Source organism: Falco naumanni, chromosome 7 (assembly GCF_017639655.2).
Source record: "Falco naumanni isolate bFalNau1 chromosome 7, bFalNau1.pat, whole genome shotgun sequence".
Lineage (NCBI taxonomy): Eukaryota > Metazoa > Chordata > Aves > Falconiformes > Falconidae > Falco > Falco naumanni.
The window spans coordinates 62320944-62334928 of record NC_054060.1 but is presented as its reverse complement, the minus strand read 5'-3'; the positions used below and the strand labels follow the sequence as shown (position 1 = coordinate 62334928).

Below are 13985 nucleotides of genomic sequence, written 5' to 3'. Positions count from 1 at the left end.
AGTGGGTTGGCCGATGTAGATAAGGTGCAGCTGTGGCTGGTTCTGGTAAGTGGCTGGGCAACCAATGCAGAGAGAGCAGCCAAGGAAGAAAGAGGAGGAAGAAACAGAGAGGAGCAAAAGAATGAGAACTCATGCCCTGGATGAGGAGAGACTAGGAGAAGGCAGCAGAGGGACTGGTATGTGATGGTAAAAGACCTTGTTGCAGCTGGCTAGTTTGGAGAGTGCTGTGACAATTGTCTTTCTTCACGTTGGTGCAGGTGAAACTGAGCTTCTCATTTTTTTCCTGAAGTTCAAACACCCAGCTTTCAAAACTCATCCTCTAAGGAACTGCAGATACTGTAAGGTTCTGAGCACTGCTGACTGAAAGCAGAGAATGGAGTGAAAGATTAATTTGTGAAGAGCAAAACCTAAAATAAATGTGTCTGTTGACAGTAGGTTATAAAAATCCACAGACTTTCCCTCTTCAAAATGTGCAATTATGTCTCTCTGATAAGTAGACTAGTATCTGAGAATTGTGAAAGTAATTGCAGTATATTGCATTAAAGATGTGAGGGTAGTTTCTTGGGAGAAATGATAGTATCTGCTACTACATTTGTAGCGTATATGAAAGTTCAAATGCTAGAAGAAAAGTTTCTAAATTAAAATAATGAACTATGTGTTGTAAGCAAACTCTTATGTAAAACATTAATTGCGCTTATGCTGTTATTATCCATGATACACTAATAAAATCGGTTCTGAAGCCTAGTTGTCTGCTGTTGCACATCTAACACTAAACAGAAGTGGCTTATGTTTATTTTGCAGAACTGCACATGGCTACTCAGGGTACAAAGTAGTGAAGCTCCATTGTAGTTTGAATTTACTAATTTGCATAAGTAACTCAATTTTTTTCAACACACTGATTTTTATTTACAGTTTTTCACCTTTGAACAATACAAGAAGCTACTAGGATATGCATCGTTACCGCCAGGACTGGTATGTATGGATGCAGAACTTCATGTTCTAATTTAATATGTGTATGCTGAACAGTCCCACCAGTTTTCTTCCATATAAGGAGCCCAAAATTAAAGGAGACAGTTCAACCAACAGAACAGACATGTCCCTTGAAAACAATGATAACAGGATTTAACAAAATTATAGTTATGTTAATTTTTGTATCAAATTCCTTCAAAATAATTCCTTACTTTGTAAGTGACATGAGTAGTGACAGTAACCATGGAAGATTCTGTATGTAGCTTGTCATTCTTTATTCTTGCAAAATAATGAAATAAAGTTGAACATTATCAATATTTATTCATGTGATAGTGACTCGTTTGATGCCTTGACCTCAAAGTGCTATTCTGCAAGGCACAGTGCAACTGTAACAAAAATACTGATCTCAGTCTTATCTTAAAGACTTTATAATAGAAACATAAACTATTGATAAGAAGCTGCTACCTCCTTTGAGGTCAATGGCAAAATTCTCTTGTACATCAGTGGAGTTAGGATTTCACGTCAAGAATGTAACTGTTTTAAAATATGTACATACATATACACAAAAATGTCTTAATGCGAAGATGTAGATTGCATGTGTCTTCTGCATTCTCATATATAAAGCTTAGTTCTGCTATTGTACCATTTGGAATAAAATACTTTCTATAAGAATTGCTGCTTTCTGTGGTGCAAGAATGTGAGTGATATTAAATATCTATTTTTCACAATAATGACATCACAAGTGTAGGAAACAATTGATATTTTTATGGTTATGCTATAAAGGTGTTGGTTATTTCAGGTCTCTTTCAACCAGTATTGCTTCCATTTACATCTGCCTTCCATTGCAGTGAGTCATGAAATAATATTAACTAATCTTCCTCTTAATTATTTGACCGACCCTATAGTTGTTTACAGTACCTCCTATTTTATCTTGTCTTTTTCAGCAGGCTTTTCTCATCCTAAGATGTAAATAGAGGGGTTGGTATTTGTTTTCTAAGAAGTGGAAAGAACATAGTTTAAGGTTCTGTAGTACACCAGCACATTTTTTTGGAGGAAAATATGCTGGAAACGCATAAACATGCACTGGCTGACCAAAAGCTGCTCTGACTCCTATAGCAGATGCAGCAACCAGCAGACACCCCTGATATTTGTGGTGCAGTACTGTTGCCATAGAGGCATTTTTGCCCCTAAGATAGCTATGGTAGGTAGGGAAGAAGAAGACTCAGAAGGGATTCTGGTCTAAGCTAGGCAGAATGCTTCTAGGTGCCTCAACAGACCTCGTAAGACAACATTTTTTGTTAAAAAAGGGGTGCATACATCAGCACAGTCTTCCTGCTGGCTTCAGTCTCATGATTGATGATGAAAGGGGTAGATTATGTTCCCACCTTATATTGGTAAAATAGATTTGTTGATAACACAGTCTTTTCCAAAGGCAGGCGGGCTGGAGCTTGCCACTGCCCTTGTAACTTACCGTTCTTCTCGTTCTTGAGCTCTCAAGAATCCCTGCTCAAATCTCTCTGTACTGAAAATTTTTTTCTTCTCGCTATTGTTTTTTCCTTGCCATTGTTCTCCTTGAATGTCAGCAAACATAGTCAGGACATTTTATTTTGGTTCTGGGAATCTTTTCAGCCCCTAGAAAGTCTGAAGATGTTACATGGAAGCAATAAATGTATAAAGTGATCACTAAAATCAACTCCTCTGCATCTTCTCAGTTGATCTAAATACATCAATATTATTTTTTCTGTTACAAACAAATTAAGGTATTTTTAAATGCTGTGTCATGATGGAAGGCAAAGCAGTGACTCTCTCCATATCTGTGGCTGTAACGTACCATCAGCTTCTACGTAAATGAAATTAATTCATCCTTGCAGTGAATGCTGACATTTCTGTGTGTGCCACTCATTCCCATGTAAACCTTTCCAGGATTGGTATTTACTTAGGAGAACTTCTCTTCTACTTAAGTAACTTGCTGAAGGACTGCGTTATTTTAATTTCTTACATTTCTTTTAATTTTAGGTTAATATGGTAGTGTTACATGCTTAATGCTCAGTGCAGAGTTGTTATATTTTTCCAGTGCTACATAACTGCATTTATATTTGTGGGTTTTTTCAGACTCCACCCAAAGTTAGCATGAGGGCATTGTTTTTGCATGTTTTTGTAATAAATTGATATCACAATTTTTCTTCCAGCTGAAAAGAGAATTAATTGACAGCGCTATGACATTTAATTTTTTATTTTTTGGAATGTGGTTATGGCTATCATCATATTGTCCTCATGAACTGTCAGCATCTAATCAAGGACTAAAATTGTTTAGTAATAGAGTACTGCTGACCACTGTAGTCTCACAATTTGCATTGTATCATTCAGTTTCATAACCTGATGTATGGGAAATTTTAATCCTTTATTTTTAACTTCCCTAGGCATTTGCAGTTGCTGGCTTGGGATCTGGGTTGACAGAGGCAGTTGTGGTTAACCCTTTTGAAGTAGTAAAGGTTACCTTACAGGCAAATCGGAATGCCATCGTAGAGGTATGAGAACTGCTCCATTCTTTTTCTGCTTTATTAGGCATAATGCTCTTCAAGGTTCGTATTTAGAGCAGAATGTCTGTAATGGGTCAATACAAATTATTTTCTCACCAGCTTAGCAGAAATGGAAAAAGATAGAAGAGACTCAATGGATGATGCCTTCCGATATGCAGAGATGCATACAGTAGTGTCAGCAGTGTCAGCATCTCCCTCGTAAATATTCTGTGCCTGAAGTGTACCTTCATCCCTCCAGAGTAGCCCGCAGCCCAGCGCTGCAAGGGGTTGTAACCCAGAAGTATGAACCTTGTACACAGTGTGTTTACCCCAGCAGGCTCCAGGCTCCAAATGAGCACCAAAGGTTAGCATAAAACACCACGTCCCCGTGCCTTCGCCGGGGTCCAGCTAGTGTATTTTATGTTCAAAATGTAGCTGGTAGATTTTAGAGTCTTGGGTGAAATTATTTATATTGTAAGTCTCCATATTTATAAACACAAACCAGAAAATAGTTATATAATAAAGCACACCGATAATTTAAATTCCTGTTTCACTTCAGTTTTATTATTCAAATATTGTTTTGTGCAAAACTGACTTTGTCCATAGTTCTGGGTACAGCTGAAAGGGGAAGAAGATTAAACTGGAAAACAGCGATTCATCCAAATCAAGTGTTCCCATGAATGTATCAGCTTCAGTTAATTTTAATGTAGAAAATTCAAGGCTAAAGTGAAGGAAGGCAATAACACAGTTCCTTCTTTATTTTCTCAGTGAATAAGACTAACAATTGTCAAATTAGCTCTTTCAAAATCTTTTGAGAAATCAGCTGCACCATGATAGAAGTGCCAAATCACATAAGCATGGCATGAAAAGGTTGGCTGAATCCCTGGTGAGATATGATTTTTGCATATTCTGCTATTAAATTTTGACTGAGTTAATACTTGCATGCCTTTTAGCACCTACCTGCACAAATTGAACTCTTTTTTTACAGGATGCATGGGAATGAGATTTATCACCCAGCCATTTATGTAAGCTGTTTGGGTCAAGCTCCTCAGGTGCACTCTGAGCAAATATTGCCACTGATTTCCAAATATCATAGCTCTTACCTACTCTGTAACTCATCCAAAGAAGCATTCTCTTCCAGAATAAACTTTAAAACTTTTGGTAAATTTCTGGTCAATTCTCAGTGCATGTGAAAGAAGCGTTTGGTTGCTCCAAGCCTCCAGCCTAGACCTCTTTTAACCACGGGTAGCAAAGTTACTGAGACAGAGCTAATACTGTACAGGGGTGAAAAGGTCAGGACCCTGGGAGGAGAGAGACTGAAAGCGGGAGAAAGCAATGTGTGAGAGTATCTGTCTTGCACAGAAATAATATGAAAAAATTATGGACTACTATAAACTAAGCAGGTATTCTAGATCTTTCTTCCTCACAGTTGTGAAGATACAATTAACCTATCTTAGTAAAAACCTCTGGCTGTGAGAGTAAGTACACCAGTATTATATTTTGACTAAACTAGTTCCTGTAAAGTTGCAAGAGACCAATATTTCCTTTAGCTTCATACATTTTAATTTTTTTCTCTATTGTAAACTTTATTTCAAGTCTGGAGTGTTTTAGTTAGCAAATTTTATGCAATTGCTTACTTTAATCACAGCATCCCTCCCTTCATGACCTTCAAAATACTCCAGTAATCACAGCGTAGCTGTTCAAAAACATTCTGAGTCATTTTATTATGGGGGAATATTTTTTAAATTTAATTTAAATGAGAATTTTCACAACATCCAAATAATAGTATATTATCATATAAATAATGTTTGTAAAAGAATGTTATTGGGACTCCACTAGGAACCTAGTTTACACCTAAAATATAACTGAAAGCATCTATTTGCCCTATTGAAAAAGTCCAAAGGACCAAAGTTGTGAAATGTCAGATAGTTAAATGACAGACATATCAATTTTTAATGTTTTTTTTTTAAAAAAGTGTTAGAATTTCACATTTTGTTGTAATTTTTGAAAACTCCAGTGACTTCATTACCACAGTCTCAAGTTCTCATTAAGAATATGTTAAAGAACATTCCACACTAAAGCATGTCAACTCAAGCCTGTTGGAAGAAGCATGTGCATGTTATGTTACACAGCATAAGACAATAGTACACTCATTTCATTACCATGCACTGTTTTTCTAAAAGGTTTAAATAAAGTACGTACCTGTCCCATTGTGTAGCTTTCATACTATATGATGAAACTTAATGCAGTTCACACATTTCTTTGGCTATTGTATTGAAATAATAAATATATCTTGTTTAAAAGGAACAAGGAAGAGCATGAACACATAGTCCCACACCCAGACTCCTGCCTGCCCCCAAAGCAAACATTCACACACTACAGTGACAGCTGAACTCTTCTGTGGTACCAGATCATCTTTCAAGGGTTGATAGGTTTAAAGAGGAAAGCCACTATAAATCACGTATCGGCACTTTCATAATGTAGATTGCTACAGGTAAAAATAATGGTGACTTTCTGTTAAGGTAAACTGCTAGAAGGCCCAACACCTTGTTGTTTGGTTTTCTAAATTTTTTTTTCCTTTTCCCTGTAGCTGTGGATAACTCACCAGCTGTAGAAGGTGGTGTGGTAACAAAAATCTTCTCACCTGACTTGTGTTGTGATTAATTAAACAAAAAATTCTGCTTTATAGTGAGAAGAATCTGACTCCATATTCCACTGACTAGGTCTCTATTTAGTATAAGTCAACAGTTGTTTATACAATAAATTCCTCCATCTGAATTAGTCATCCTAAGGTCCTTCCATCATCAGTGATGAAACACAGACCTCCTATTGCTCGATCAGCTGACGTTTTAGATGCCTACTTTGTACAAAATGAAGTGCTGTCTATGAAAGCCCTCGTTTTTGCTAAAGGAATGAAAAAGTGAGTCTTTTTGTGTAGCTCACATGTAAATGTAGACATTGCGAGTATCTACATTTGGACTGATGAGTCCATGTATCAGGTGTTCAGCAAGTGACAAGCTTCCCCTCTGAGTTATTAGTAAATCCATATTCAAGATGAGAACACGGGATACCTTAGTATTGAAAGCTGTTGTATTCAGCTTAAATCACTTTATTCAGGACCACTAGTTAGTTTTTAAAGATCTAATTATCTTCTTTTTTTTTGTGCATGAGAAGGGATGCTCTTGGTAATATTGGGACCATATTTCATGCTGGATATCTACATTTTAGAACAGATTCTGATTTGAATCCCTGAGGGTAGTTAGAAAAGTAAACGATAGTAAAATGTACTCAGAACATTAACAGCATAATATTAGTTACCAAATATGAAAAAACAGAATGAAACTTGGTATTAAAGACTAAACTTGTCAGTCACCTAAATAAGCAGTCATGTGCTGTGTCAGATATAGCAGGCATCATTTGGCTGATGCTGGTGATCTACCACAGTGTTATTTTGAAATGGAAAGCTATTAAACAAATCAGTGTATTGAAATTAGCAGTGTTCACAGCGTTGTAGTCAAAATTCTTCTGTATTTTCATGTTTGAGCCTCCTAGTGGAAGTCATGTTTTGACTTTCTAATTAAGTATTTGGTTGCCCAGAGCTGACATTATGCTTTGGAGAAAGCCAAACTCAAGTCAACAAATTTTTGAAAGGAACTTTTCTATAATGTTTCTTCTTCTGCTAAGAAGAAATCGAAAATATCCAGAAGGGGAACATCTGATTCTGAGTATCACAGTATATTGGAAATAGATCAAAAGTGTCTTTAGTCAGGCAGATCCAGTCTGAGGAACTGATCATTATGTAAGTGGATTCTAAGAAGTTTCTTCCTTTCTGCCTTTCATTAGATGGAAGTTGGCTGACTAAAATGATTCCTATGCCTTTTGGGTATCATTTTCAAAACAGGATTTCTGAAGTCAATTTTCTAAATCTGTACCTTGGAATTTAAATGGGTGTTCTGATTTTCAAAATCTAACTACACTTTTTAAGTCAAATAATTCAGTAGGAGAGCAAAACAGGTTTTCCGGTTGGATGCTTAAGAAAACAATAAAAACCAACACCTTTTTTTCAAGATTTTCAACACTAGAAGTTGAACATCTGATCTGGTTTTAAAAAGTGCTGTGTACACAATAAGTCACTGACCTTCAAAAGTCAGTGTCTTAAAGCAGTGTTTTGCATTCTTAACAGCATGAAGAGCCTCAGAGGATGCAGAAGGGTTCCCAGACAATATATATACCTTTTGTCACCCTTTCAAACCTATTCCTAACATTGAACCTGGAAACTGTGTTGTGGTTTAACCCAAAACCAGGACAACTGCCAAACTGATCTTCAACACAAATATTTATAGTCTCCCTTGCTGCATTAATTTGTAGCTCCCAAGGACTTGCTTCTGTAGCCATAATGGCTAAAAAATTTCCTGTTCCAATTCTGTCTCTTTTATCACTCCCTCACCACACATATTTCTGTGCCTTTGGTTTTACTAGAGAAGCCAGCTTTAGCCTCTTGCTGTCCAGAATAATTGTTATATACTCTGGTTGTGTAAGGGTTTCATCAGTCATAATCTTAAGAACACAGCATCAACGATAAAAGAACTATTGCCAAATTCACACATTCAAAGCCGCATGTTGCTCAGTAAAATCTTTTTTTTATTATTATTATTTGAGGACCTTTTTCTTTGCTTTAGGAATCCTCAGTCTTTTACAATACTCAAGTCATGCTTTCATCTTGTTCTGCAATCAGAAAAATGAGGAATTTTTTTTTTTAATGAAAGTTGTGATTTTTACATGATCACAGGAAAGGCAAAATAATAACTATGGTGAGACAAGATAAAACGGCAACATTGTGTTTGTCAGCAGGATGGAAGTGATGCTATGGGTGCCGTTTTCTTTTTGTAAAGATGACCTCTTCCTTCTTCTGCTTATCTTCCGTAGCAACCATCTAGCTTTGCTCAAGCTCGACAGATCATTAAAACCAATGGCCTGGGCTTCCAAGGACTCAACAAAGGTCTTACTGCAACACTGGGCCGTCATGGAGTTTTTAACATGGTTTACTTTGGATTCTATTTCAATGTGAAAAAAATTCTCCCAGTCAATACAGTAAGTTCTTCATACAATGCAATAGGCAAATAGATAAGAGGTGTGGCAATTTAGTGACACTGTCTTTTTCTGTGCAAAGCTGTGGTATTTGGTAATAAACAGTAACTAACCAAGCTCTCTGTTTTGCAGAAATCTATAGCATTTTAATAGAAGCAAACCAAGGATTTGTACTTCTTATGTTTTAAGCAAAGCTGAGTATAAACAGTCATGCTTAAATTTTCATTCTTATGAATTTCCCTTATACCATGGTAGCAATCTAGAAAGGCAGAAATTGGGATACAGATATGTTACGCATATGTTAGGTATTTATGCACTTTTTCGGGTAAACTGGCTTAGAAGAGAAAAATCAGTTGCTAGAACTTCTTTCAACATCCACAAAGTAAGGGGCTAAGCTTGAGGGGATGGCAGAGCTGCAGTACTAGGGGTTTCTGGCCATGTACCAAGCATATTTACTCCAAAAAGAGTTCACCATAGTGTTGAAAGACAACAGGGCAGATTTATCCATATGAGAGGGAGCCAGCCCAAAACAGGACTTACAGGGTCATGCACAGGGGCTTTATGTAGGTTTTAAGTTTAAAAAAAATAGAATCTTTATAGCTGTAATTGCACTTGAGGCAATTTTATTTGATGGTTTTATATTCCTTTACATAACAAAGAAAATATTTCCCTTTACAACAAAGGGAAATTTTACTAATGAAAACGTGGTAATACTGGCAACTTTCTAAATGACTCTGTAAGCAACAGCTAATGGTTTATTAATGACTCCAGTACATTACTTACTGAACTCTGTTTTCACTAATGTGATTTTTAGATGATGACAGTTAAACAGTCACAGGTGTAATATGTAGTGATATTCGTATAAGAAGCTGCAATTTACATCAAAAGGGATCAGTTTCTATTCCCAGATGAAGTAACACCTCTTTTTTCTTCTGCACTTCTGAGTACCCTGGTATTTTTGTTGGCAACATTGTGTAAATGGAGAAAAGCTCCACATCTTATTTGCAGATCATTGAGTAAAATTGAATTGTTCAAGAGCAGCTAACCCACAAGTTTCTACAAGTTTCTGTTAGTGTATTTAAGCATACTTTACAATGTACTTTAATTGCACATTCTAAAAATTCAAGGCACAAGCACAGCTTGATACTAAGATAGGAGTAAACACGTTTATGTTGATCAAAAGGTAAAAAAAATTATAATCACTATGCAGAATGTTCAGAATCATATGCACATAAAGACAAGGAGACTTGTGTGCAGCTTGTATAGAAATCCTGAAGTGTTCTTGCATAGCAATTGAAGAATAGTAATAGTATTTGGCACAAGCACGCTTTCCTAGCCCTTCAGATTTAAAAAAAAAAAAAAATGGGAAACAATTATTACATCATTAGAAATATTCAGAGCTTTATGATCTAAAAGAAATTAGCACTTCATACAGATTTTTTATGATACAGGGAATTGTTAACATCTACAACATAGATTTAAATACATAGAAAACAAAAGAGAAATTACTTCAATGGTGTCAGCCAGTAGCTCAGCTGTCCTGTACACGCTATCAAAAGCAAATGACAATTCAATGAATGTAGGATTAGATTGCATGAACTGCAAATAAGTGGAGAGGTTTGCCTTGTGCTCGACCAGTACAAAGCAGCTTGCACGGTGGCTTGCACAGTGGCTACGTCTGCACTGGTGAATTGAGCAGCATGACTGAAATTCAGTCACCCGTGCTGAGAAATGTTCCCTGGCACAGCTTTGGCGCAGGCCAGCCAGCGCCGTGCCTGGGTACAGCTCAGGAGCTAGTGCCGACCAGGAACCATTCCTAATAGGCAGGCTTCATGCAGCCAGTCTGTTTTGAACGGTAGTAGAATTTAATAGCGCTAATAAAGTTAATGGGACTCTCTAGGCCAGTGGGCATCAGTGCCATAGGCAGCTCTGTGTGTTGTATAGCCAATAACTCTGATCAAACTCCCATTAAAATCGATGCAAATCTTACCCTGCATTTAACAGGGTATAGATCAGGCCTCGTCTGGCTTGCACTAGCCAACGTGCTCAGGTGTTTACATGCATTGAACTTGTCTTCAGTGACTGGAACATGGAAGTGCTCAGCAATACTTTGTGATCTGTAACTTAAACCTCTGCTGTCAGTAGGCAGGTCCTAGAGGCTAAGAGTTATCAAACCTGTACAAGGAGTTTGGTAGAGACTGTTTTGCAGTTAGTCTGGAAAATATTAGACAGTTGTAACTTTTCAAAATTTCTCACATACTTGATTTCATTACAGCACCTCTTTTGTTCACTTTGTATATTTTGCCAGAAAAGAAAATCTTAAAGACAGTCTTGCGATATTGACAAACATAAAATTTGTGAAATTAGAATGCTACAGTCCTGAAATAATTTTGGCTCTTGACTATGTATCTGCTGTTCACCATCTGTAATGTAAGTGGAAAAATGTATGGAAATGTCTGTATGAGCCTTCTAGCTGTCATCAGTGTTAAACTATGCATTAAATTTGCATCCCAATTAGGAATGTTTGCAGCTTATTTTGCCAAAAACAATAAACGTTTTATGTTGAGCGGTCAAATGATAGAAATGACATGTGTAGGTTGTAAATGTTTGTAACAAATAATTTTTCTTGTGTTCAGTCTATTCTGCTAAACAGATCATTTACAGCCAAATTCATACTGTTTACTGAAAATGGAATAAGCCAGACATGTTTCCATTGCCACTAATGTATCAACCATGAAGCATTAACACCTATGCATCTGCACTAGCAATCAAATTAGTCTGCAAATTTATATCATCTCAGTTTTATGGCACCTGCTTTTATAGCACATTTCATAGGCATCCAGCAGCTCTCGCTTTTCCATTTTTTATCATAGATTTGACAGTAAATGTTAGTTTCATTAAAACCTTTGCTCACTACCACCTCCGAGTGGCTGTCATATTTCTTAACAATATGAGATTTCCTCCCTGTTAAAAGCCCCCTTTGAAACGTGGCCAACTGCAAAACTCATTTCAAGTCGGGCACCTGCCCCAGCTGCTGCAGATGTGCCACCTGTTAAAAGGACTGCTGCTGTGGGCAGTGGGAGCTTCGGAGAAAGGGCTTTAAACTTCCACAGGCAGAGAAGAGATGGGAAACCCAAATGGGCAGTTCAGCTCGGTGAATAAATAAGACAGCAGATAACAATTTTATTTTACTTGTTTTCACATCAATGCCAACATAGAAGTTATATGTAGGAACAAGACAGGGAAAAGGGTATGTGGTACAACAGAGTTGAAAAGATAATAAACCAAGGTGATTTCGGAGAAGACTGGATCAGAGTGGGAAATGGGATAACCTCAGAGCTACCATCCAAGCTCAGGTTTCAGGATGACCTGGGAAAGGAGAAAAGAAAAAAAAAATCAGTGCTGTATCCAGTACATTACAAGCCACCCTCTCCACTGTGAGGTGTCCTGTGGCTGTTGAAATGACAGCCCATGCCATTTAAAGACTTCAGCCCAGGCCATCATCACCAAAAGGTGATGATGTATCAAAGGGGCAGAGTCTGTTGCTACCACACCTGCTCCTGTGCTGAGATATTCCTGTAGGTAAGACAGATACAAAGTTTAAGGAGAGGAATCTTTTGTCAAAGTAAAAGTGTGAAGAAGAAACACATGTTTCCTGCAGAAACGAGGATAATGCTGAAACTGATAACCAGGTCCAACCATAGCTGACAGAGAGGGAGGCTTGAAATAGCTAAGTTCTTGCAAAACATACAAATAATCATTTAAAAGGCGGAGAGATCCTACCAGTGCATCTTATGAGTGAGCCAACTGAGGAAAATTTTCAGTAGGAACTTGTGCCTTATTAAACACTGAATCCCAAGTGACAAAGCCCATATAAGCCTTAGTCTGGGCTCGTGCCTTTCCCGACATCAGTATCAATCAGTCACAAGGGCAATAGGACATCAAGCTTCTTTAGTTCTGGTATTCATGGAGCTACTCTTTTTTTTTTTTTTTTTTTTTTTTTTTTTCATAAATTACTGTATAACTGAGACTGAAGATGAGTAGTGCAGACAAAAGTACTGTATGCAGAGGTGACCAGTAAGTCATGCACTTCTGGGTGCCCTTTTCTGCATAGCTAATGTCTGAATGATGCCATGAAAAGCTGACCTGCTTGTAACCCCAATGCTTTATGAACAGTCTGATCATCTGCGTAGTCTGGCTTTATGCAGGAGAGCTACTTGGAGTTACAGCAGAAGCCTCCTGTGAAGTTGGAAGATCAATTCTGGTTTTACCAATGTGATTAATGGTTTTCCACGTGGCCATTCCCCAGAGGCTGCAAGAACATGCGAATTGCGAATGACAGGGACACTAGGTACCCCCTCCTGAGTAAACCTGGGAGTCATTGATATAGACAGCTGTGGGACTAACAGAGAAGACAGTCAAGAAGTTTGTGAGGACCTAAGGAAATTGGGCAGGAGTTTCTTTTGCCTCTTTGGTGTCCTGCTTTCAATAGTCTAACTATAATCTACAGAAATGAGGATGAATAAGAGGAACAAGTATAGATCTATCTGGTGCTTCTTTTGCTGACTCCACTGACTGGGTCTCCAGAATTCTGTACATTTTGTATTCAGTAACCACCAATTTTATTGTCTCTGTGAGGCCAAAGGGTTATAGCAAAGGAGTAACTACTAGATAATAATGCTAGTTATAAATCTTGAGTAAGATTAATAATTTTATCAAGGATTGTATTGTGAGAAAAACAAATCACTGCGAGGACTGCAGACTTTTTCATTTGAAAATGTGTACCCTGTGCAGCAGCCATGTCACTCTGGAGACTAGCCAGGACACTTATCCTAGTGGCTGTCATTCATGTTATGCTGTCAGACAGCTGACAGGTGGATTTTAAAAACTTTTTTAAATGTCTGCTGCAATGAGATTGCAGTCAAGGAAGAATCTGAGATAATATCAGTGTGACAAAGCACATTTAATGCAAACAAAATGACTGCATTGTGGACTGCCTTTCCTGGTCATCAATATGTTTATTGTCATTATGATTCCAGCATTTCCTATGCCTCTTGACAAAGATCAAACATTGTGCTAATCAGACAGCAAGCTATAGTTTAAAATAAGGAGTTTACTATGTAAATGCACGACATGGACAGAAGTTCAGGGTCAATAAAACTATGAAGCCGTTCATTAAGCTGCGGTCAAATCTTGATTAAGTCACAAACAAAAACAGTGAGTATTCTTTAAAAGAATCAAAGCATGATGTTACCACAGCAGTGATGAGACTCGCTTTCATCTTTTCATTTTCACCCTTTCTGGCGTTGCAGTGAGCCTGCATAATTTTCTCCTCCTTATAGCTGATTTCTGCTGGGAGTTCACATGCCTCCAGATCACCTGATCACATCTGTACCAGCCTCTCCCTCC

The 13985-nt window shown here is 37.5% G+C and overlaps 1 protein-coding gene across 2 annotated transcripts in view; it reads left to right on the top strand.

Annotated features, from left to right (window-relative positions):
- SLC25A21 (solute carrier family 25 member 21) overlaps window positions 1-13985 on the top strand; it is a 255369-nt gene that overhangs the window by 232696 nt on the left and 8688 nt on the right. For both annotated transcript variants that reach the window (XM_040599989.1, XM_040599990.1), the window contains 3 exons: window positions 913-972; window positions 3390-3497; window positions 8415-8579. In XM_040599989.1, coding sequence (XP_040455923.1) covers window positions 913-972; window positions 3390-3497; window positions 8415-8579 — 333 coding nt within the window. The remainder of the gene's footprint in view (window positions 1-912; window positions 973-3389; window positions 3498-8414; window positions 8580-13985) is intronic.